General features: G+C 39.5%; 1 protein-coding gene across 4 annotated transcripts; it reads right to left on the minus strand.

Annotated features, from left to right (window-relative positions):
- Window positions 1-1609: 1609 nt before the first annotated feature.
- Window positions 1610-7948, minus strand: PHYA (phytochrome A). 4 transcript variants are annotated; one of them, XM_023690255.2, is made up of 5 exons: window positions 7655-7948; window positions 4545-6608; window positions 3583-4399; window positions 3091-3381; window positions 1610-2070 (listed from the first exon to the last, which is right to left on the minus strand). In XM_023690255.2, exons 1-5 carry the CDS (start codon window positions 7875-7877, stop codon window positions 1857-1859), a joined length of 3609 nt encoding a protein of 1202 aa, XP_023546023.2. In that variant the 5' UTR covers window positions 7878-7948; the 3' UTR covers window positions 1610-1856. The 4 variants fall into 4 exon arrangements, with proteins under 4 accessions (XP_023546023.2, XP_023546021.2, XP_023546022.2 ...); XM_023690253.2 differs by having other exon boundaries at window positions 7505-7948; XM_023690254.2 differs by having other exon boundaries at window positions 7659-7796.
- Between the last annotated feature and the right edge of the window lie 1084 nt (window positions 7949-9032).

Raw genomic sequence — 9032 nt, forward strand, 5'->3', positions numbered from 1 at the left:
ATGAGTTATCCTCGTATGAATGCTATTATGATTTATAATCATACGTACCTCCTAGACTTGGTCTTCGACTAGCATACACTCACGTTGTTGGTATACCACGGAGGGAACGGAACACACATAGTATCATGTGTACATAATACCGTATCATAAAATCGTAGTACACACGTTCATACTAATCATAACGGAAAAGTATCTCAATGCACGTGAACCGACAATATGCATGAGGTCCCTGTAGTTTAAAATCCTGGCACATGTCTGTGGTGCAAGTTATAACTTCGTTTATTTCATAGGTAACATAATCATGTTATGTCATTTTAACCAAAATCATTGTACTTCCTTAATGCTAGCTTAAAGCTGACTCTAGCCATGGTGGTTGTTAAGTATTAGCATGGCAAGTGCATTATTTTCAACATCCACCGGCCTTAAGGAGAACTCAAGTCCCATATTCATTTTTCGCCTAACTTTCTGACTTCGTCGGACCTTAGGCGAGATATGTGTCTTCGCCAGCCGAACATTGCTCATGCAGAATTCAAGTTTGTTTGGCCACATATGCCGCCTGCGTGTGTATGTTCGGTCATCTGTGACACAACCGACTTGCCTCTACACTAGGCCAAGTCATTTGACTCGACTTTGCCTCTACTTAGGGTTAAGGTCTCTCAATGCAAAGTCGCATCAAACATCATCTTGGTTCCCAATCAATATGGCCCTCATGTCTTGACGCCATCCCAAGTCAAGGGGTGTCGTTGGCCATTGCAACTCACTCGGTCATGTCTCCGAGAACGGGCCCACGTGTCGCTCATAACATCGGGACATCTCGAACATCCATCCATCCGGGTTCTATTGAGGCATTGGCTCTCCCATACCCATTCCATGTCATTTACAGATACCATACTGGATAGCAGGTGCAAAATCCAACACACCAAGAGTGTATATTGAAGATAAGTTGAGGCATACACAAAATTCGAGAGAACGAGGCGACATGAGTGTCGAAGACAAACTCGAAGAGGGCTAGGTACGACCCCAAGCCATAACCTCAAAAGTTGGGCTTTCGATATGAGTTTCAACATGCAGCTCGGGAATTAAGTCCGTCGATATGAAAGATGAAAGCACACCAAACTTGGTGTCAAACGAATAATCGACGAACTCACAAGAGACTGTATGTCCACTCGCCAAAATGACGTCTACTCGTGAAGGATTGAAAATGCCTCAAAACATACTTATAGGGGGAGACATGGAGTTGTTTCGTTCTCTCCCCAATCGATATGGGATCTCACAATTCACCCCCTTCGGGACCCAACGTTCTCATTGATACTTGTTCTCCCCTCCAATCGATGTGAGATCTCACAATCCACCACCGTTCGAGGCTCGAGGACACTTGTTCTCCTCTCCAATCGATGTGAAATCTCACAATCCACCCCCTTCAAGGCCAACATCGATTGAGGAGGAGAACAAAACATTATTTATAAAGAGTAAAATCTCTCCCAAGTAGACGCGTTTTAAAAACCTTGAGAGGAAGCCCGAAAGAGAAAGCCCAAACGGATAGCCATTTCATCCATTTTTCGAAACCAAACTGACTATATGTCAAAGAAGTTTTAAAGAACCAAAGTACTGACTAATGAAGTTTCAATAAACGAAATACAACTATACAACAAGTTGTGCATTTAGAGTACGCCCGAAATCAGCAGCAAGTTACGCATAAATTAGATCGTATTCCAACAAAAGTTCAAAGGAGATTGAAATTTGAAAACGAGAGAAGCAACTTAGCACTATACAAAATCATTACCCACTACAAACCCCTCCTTTCAACATAGAATGCAGCAATTCATACAAGGTTGATGCTTCAAATTGTCTTTGGCCTACGTTGTCCTTGACTTGTGAGCTGCAGCAAGCTCAACAGTTATGATGAAGCTCGACTTCCCGGCTTCCCTCATATATCGTACGTCTCCATTCATCAGCTTAACCAGCTTTCTACTGATGAGCAGACTGAAACCATCTTCGGACGCGTCCTCCTCGCTTCCAAACATCTCGTTCAGCAACGACTCCGGTATACCTCCTCCAGCATATGTTATCCTAATCCGAAACAAATACTTTAGTTTCAACGAGTAATTATCAAATGCTTATAAGGTATAAAATGAGTTTATAATTTATATATACGTATATCAAAAACCATATTTTCGTAGAGAAAATAACAAGATAAGAAGTAAGGAGCAAAAAGAACAGCGAGAATCTACAACTATTAAGAATATGAAACAAGATAGCCGGGAACTAGGGTAATCCACTGATACAAGTTGTAACAGCCCAAACCCCCCGCTAGCAGATATTGTGCTCTTTGGGCTTTCCATTTCGGGCTTCCCTCAAGGTTTTTAAAAGCGTTTGTTAGGGAGAGATTTCCACACTCTTATAAAGAATGCTTCATTCTCCTCCCCAACCGACGTGGGATCTCACAATCCACCCCGCTTAGGAGCCCAACGTCTTCGCTAGCATTCATTCCCTTCTCCAATTGATGTGGGACTCCCCTTCGAAGCCCAACGTCCTTGCTAGCAAATCGCCCAGTGTCTGGCTCTGATACCATTTGTAATAGCCCAAGCCAGTGGTTTGATCCCTTATAAATTATGTTTCGTTCTCCTCTCCAACCGATATAGGATCTCACACAAGCAATATAAATAAACCTTCAACTCTTATATCTAATTTTGATCCAGGTTTTACTCAACTTGTTTATTTACTCCAAAACTTCAAAAAAAAAAAAAAAAAAGCGTAACCATCAAGGTCCATAAATAACTTCAAAATATTCAGAAAACTTCTAAAAAATATCTATTTTGATTTTTTATACAATTTTGCTAAATAATGTTATCCCCCATCCCTACCCATATACGCTATGTAGCTCAAACACATGCCTTGTTCAACACCTACACATGCATAAATTAATATCATCCAGATACATACGATCAATGGCAAAATAATGGTGAGGTTCAAAATGATATTGTTCCTTTTAAAAAAAATTTAGAACAGAAATAGACATTCTGAAAGTGAAAGAATCCTAAAAATTAGGAATCTAATATATTCTATGTAGTTAGCAATAAAAGCTTGTACCTGAACTCCAAATGCACCAGATGGACCGACTTTCCTAATTGATTCTTGGTCACATCGGTTGAAATTGTTAGTTGGCCTCCTGAAGGCGCATAACTAACTGATATCAATAGAAAGTCCGCCAAGACTTGTTGAAGCCTTAAACTATCTCCATATAAGGTCTCGGACATAGCCTCTTCTGGAGTCTCATTAACTATCTGGATACCCTTTCCTTTAATCTTTAGCATCACTTGACTAATTGATACCATCAATACTTCATGCAATGTAAACTCGTCCATTTCTAAATCAATAAACCTGTGTCCAAAAAAAAGATAATTAATAATGAATCTGTTGTTCTTCTACCCACAATAGTAACAATTCATTGCAAATATACCAACCTTGATGAAGTATAAAACTAGACTTCAGAAAAAGAAAATGTAGCAAAATTCCGGTGAAATCAACAATATATTAAGAAAAATAAAGAACTATTTTACTGATACGTTGAAAGTACCATACCCATCAATAATTTTATCGATGTCTGACTCATCGAGAACCTTGGAGATCTGCTTTTGACAGAGTCCGCTAGTACGCAGAAGTTCTTTTTGTTCTACTCCCAACTCGGTGCGCTCCAATAATCTTCGTGAAAAGATTATCCCAGAAAGAGGATTTTGTATCTGTCTTTTTATGTATCCCAATGCTCTCAATCTCTTCAATGCAGTTTGCTCACATAAGCGTTGGATATTTAGTGCTTGTTGCAACTCATGACTAGGAAGCTGCAAAAAGCAAAAGAACCCTGTAACCGCGCCATCTTTATCCAAGATCTTATTGACACATAGAAGACATTCCACGTACATCCCGTTCCGAGCTAAGAAACCAAAGGAAGCCTTTTCAGGATCTTGACCACACATGGCATTGTTCAAGACAATCCCAAGATTAACAAAAGCTTCTTGATTCTTTAAACGACAACATGATTTGTGAACACCAAAAACCTCTCCCAAAAGCATCTTATCGATTACTTCTTCACGTGACCACCCAGTTAATTTCGCCATTGCAGGATTCCACTCTGAGCACCATCCAAATTCATCTGATCCAAATATTGGAGGGATCAATGGATTGGGATTTTGTACAATGGCTTTGTAATCGCCTTCTAATCGAGTGAACTTGTCCATTACCATCTTCTGACCAGTGATATCTTGTGCTACAAAACACACACCCACGACATTTTCACGCAAGTCCCTACTTGCACAAGCATTTACAACTAGGCTGATGGAGCCAACCTCAATGTGAGAACCGTGCGTCTTGATCTCGAATTGAACGTTCTGCTCTTCTTGTCCTGTTGAGAAAGAGTGGGAAAAGGTAAGGTTAAAAATGTCACAATGTGAACTTGCAAAATAGTAAAGTAATGATTTAAGTGATTATCTTGTTTGTCTTTAGGTCAAAATATAAACATGTTGAAGAGGAAAATTAAACAAAAATACCTTGCAATGCCAAGAACAACATCTTCCTGACAACTTCTACAGATGAATCTTCCACTAACGTAAGTAAATGCTTGCCGATAGCTTTATCCACAGGCAGTCCAGTCAATTCAGCAATTTTTGTATTCCACCCATTAATTAACCCATCTAAATCAACAGCTAAAATCGGCACAGTAGCTGTCTCGATTAACCGGACCATCTCACTTGTTACTGATTCCAATTCTTGCCTCCCTTCAATTTTTAGGTCACCAAGTGTTGTTTGAATTGATTTTCTATTTATTTCAGTTGCATCTGTATCCTTAAAAGTATTTCTAAGGATAAGTTGTAAAGAGTGGATTGCATCCATCTCATAGTCTTTCCAGGGCAAACTTCTTGTCTTGACTACTTCAAGGAAAGCCTTGAAAGATGATCTTGGATGCATTTTTCTGGCATCATCCTTTTGACCATGTTCATGCTTTGCTCCACCCCATCGAATCTCTGAAGCAGTGTGAGATCGAAACCAAAAAATCATGTCATTATTAGTTATCCTCACAGCTGCCATCCCACACACTTCATCACCTAAAGCAATAGCTCCAGGGTATCCTGCATCATACAAACTGTCAGTACTCAACCCCGTTGAATCCATATGATACTCGGAAAGCCACGAAGCTATGTCCAGCAACTGGAAGTCATTAGGTGTCAATCCTAATCGCCAAATTTTTTTCTTATATAACAAGGCAGCCCCATCAGATTTGACAAGATCCATTATGTTAGGACTCCTCGACACAATACCTAAAGGAGCATCACGCATTAGCATGTCGCACAAGAGTGTCTGCGTACGCAGAATATTCTTTTCTATAATTTGATTTTCCAACTCTAATTCCTTGTTCACATGAATAGCAAATACTTGAGCTAGGAACTCACAAGCATACCTAAGAGGAAACGGAACAAATCTGGGACTTGAATTATGACATACTACCAAGCCCCATAATCTCTTTCTCTTTTGTTGCTGCAAAGCAGGGCCTTCATTTTCTTCATCCCCTTCATTAACCACAACTGCCATAACCAAAGAGGCTATAGAGTTCATGTTTTCCATATACTGTAAATGGCAACTGTGTGGAGCTCTTAAAGTTGAACCACATAAAGTTAGATCAAACTGTAATTTCTCATCTTGGAGTACTTTTAAATGTTTTGCACGACAATCAACAATCATCCGGACCTTATTTTTCATGAACAAAAAACGTGCAGCTTGAGGAATGTCAGTTGCTGGATAATGCAAACCAAGATATGGCTGAAGTCCGGGCTTTGCGACTTCAGAGATCACTTCCCCATGATCATCATCATGGAATTTATAAGCCATAACTCGATCATAACCTGTTAGTTCAAAAACTTCTTGAACCATTGTGTCACAAAGCCTAGACATGCTTCCACTAGGCAAAGACTGCAATCTAGTAATCGCTTTGGCGGCAAGTTTATATGATTGTAGAGCTCCAGCTGCAGTCACTGGACCTTCATAAGGCTTCACAGGCTCAAAGTCAATGATTAAGCTTCCAGTAACACGATGAACAATTGCATAGAAGGGTTTTCCAGAAGTCTTGCAATGCACCAGGATAGGATTAAGAAGTGTAACCTCTCCAAAGCCCAAGGCCTTCAACAGTGCAGAAGCACTAGGTGCGGTGAAAATAGTCCTTACATCTGTGCCAATGCCAAGAACAGGGTAATCCCCCATGCTTGGGACAGCATGGCTCACCATGGTCAACATTTCAGGGGCATTTTCACTATACGCAATAACCTTGAATGTTTTGTCATCTAAGGCCAACAAGCAACCAAATGGTTGGATAAGTTTGCCTTTCTGAATATGATGGAGATAAGCTGTAGTAACTTTGTCTGACCTAGGCTGTTGATCTCCGCTAACATCACTAGTGACACGCACTGAACTTGAGTAGTCGAACGAATTCCCAGATTCCTCAAAATCAGCTTGCAGCTTCGCATCAACAGATGTCTGAGCAATAATTCTAGTGCTATGTCTGGACCGCCCAGAGTTGCTAGAAGACTGACTAGGTCTAGAGGTAGACATGTTTCTCCAACCTGAAATAAGGGGAAATTGAAGCAAAAGTTGAAGACTACGTAGAACAAAATTCTAACGAAAATTACAATCATAAGCGTTCATGAGTATGAACATAAGTTCTCATCTCCATCACAATTCATATTCATAGTACCTTTTGAAATCTAGCAAAGTAAAAACTTCTAATTCCGGAGTCAATTACCGCAAACTTCTAATTCCGGACTCAACCCGAATGATTGAACAAGAAAAAGGAGAAATAAAACCCTCAACAAGCATATAAATGATTTCTTATTCTAATACATTATCATGTTACTCTTGAAAAAGGAAGCACATGGACAGGAGATTGCTGTAATCCACTTAGCTAATATCCAAAAATCAAAAACTGTGTTCAAATTTGTGACTGAAACAGAGAGAAATTTGACATTTGGCAAAAAGATGGCATGTAGTGTGTGTGTACTCTTTGGTTCCTTCAAGCTAAAGTAAGCTAGAACGACTCTTCGTTTATCTTTCGGCTAAGGTCAGCCGAAACGTTCACAAAATCAATTCACATTCTGTGCACAAACTCCGAGCAACACACAGTCTTATTTCTTTTGTTCTTTTCCTGGACGCACCAGGACGAGCTCCAAAGTTAACCATTCATTAGCCGCCAATCATTGAAACTATTGAAAGAAGAAAAAAACAATACAAGTAGTTCAAATTAATCTCAGTATCTAGACATTACCATATCAGTTCACCGACTGAACTCACCAGTAGCATCACAGTCAACAAATTTCATCTCATTTAACCCCCACACACTCACAAATTCCAAACCTCAAAACTCAGAAACACAAAATATAAAAAAAAAAAAAAAAAAAATGCACCAACAGCTAATCATCGCCAAAGGAGCGATTCACAAACCAGAAAGAACAAAACAACTTACCTCGATCTCCACTCACATAAATAGGGCAAAGAAGAACAACAATAAACGAGCCAAGAGACGACGAACTAAACAGAATACAAACGGCAACTACAAAAATCAAAACATTCCAGTAAGAAAACTCAAGAACAAGAAATATAAATGAACACCAACAAACCAAAAGAAGAACGATTTTCCGGTGGGGCAAGAGTGGCGCCGGTGAATCAGAGGGGCTGAGAGTGAAAGGTGAGAGGCATGGTGGAGGAGAATTTAGAGCGAGAAAGGAGATGAGGAGAGAGAAGGCGTAGATCCCAAGTTGGAAGTGGCAGTAAGGGGATGGGTAAATGGTCGAGAATGCCCTGACGGTGACGGAAAAAGGTCCGGCGTGGAGCCCCATTACGACGAACCGGTTCGGGAACAGACTAGACCACCCGGTTCGCTCTGACACCTCTGATAAAACCGAAATCAAATATCCTCGATATGGTGTTCCTTCGTCCTATCTAACAATTCCCCATTTTTTTTAATTCCCATTCCAATTATATTAACACCATCCTATCCTCATATCCATTCGACCAAATTTCGTTGTCGTTCCCGTACTTTTTAAATATTTTAAAAGTTTCGTTAATATCCTTTAACCCGACAAACAATTTTTCTAATGATCACGAGTGTCTTGTCAATGACCCATGAACAGTGTCAAGCTCCAAACAGTGATTCACGTACAACGTCACACTCTAAATACTGATCCATGACGAAGAAGTTGTAAATATTAGTCGAGTATTTGCAAGTTATGAGCTATTCAGATTGACTATTTACGAGCTATCCGTTCTCGATTGTTACTAGAATCAAATTTATTATCTATGACCAAGATTGATCCACGTTGACGAAACGATGAGCTAAATTGGGCATGTGTCACCTCAATTACCACACATGATATTAGGATGGTTTAGAAGTTGCAAATTGCAATAGCTATGAGATATCTAAAATGGATTGAATATACCCCATTTTCTTGTCCTTCAAATAGGGTCTAGACATGTCCTATCATTTGATATTGATGTTTCAAGCAAGTAAAGCGTTTTCAAAATTGTATTCGACCCTTTTCGTGTTCATTTTCTTCTTCCGAGTTAGATCTTTTCTTTACCTTGAAATTTTCGTTCTAAATTGTTCGTGGGCATGTCTAGTTTTTACGAAGTTATCGTCTTTAACCAAAAACTGTTTTAAGTTTTTGTGAGGCCTGAAGTTAGGTTTGCACGATCTCTAATATCTATTTTTTTTATTAATCCCGAGATACTAGATTGTGGTATTTGGAGTCTCCATTGTAATAGAATTTGCAGTTATCGAAGATTGGATGTAATCTCGAGTTTGGGGTGGATCAGTATAAACTTTGTTTTTGTGAGTTGAGAATAGTTAAGTGATATTTTGAGAAAATTTTACCGAGAGAGATCATAAGATAGAATGGGCTTCTGCTAACGAGAACAAATTTTATTTGTAACGCTCCATGCTCAAGATTCGAACTAAGTTTTGGAATCTAGATTTGGTATCTAATGGCTCTAAC

The sequence above is a fragment of the Cucurbita pepo genome, chromosome 11, assembly GCF_057944985.1.
Source record: "Cucurbita pepo subsp. pepo isolate OVF chromosome 11, ASM5794498v1, whole genome shotgun sequence".
Taxonomy (NCBI): Eukaryota; Viridiplantae; Streptophyta; class Magnoliopsida; order Cucurbitales; family Cucurbitaceae; genus Cucurbita; species Cucurbita pepo.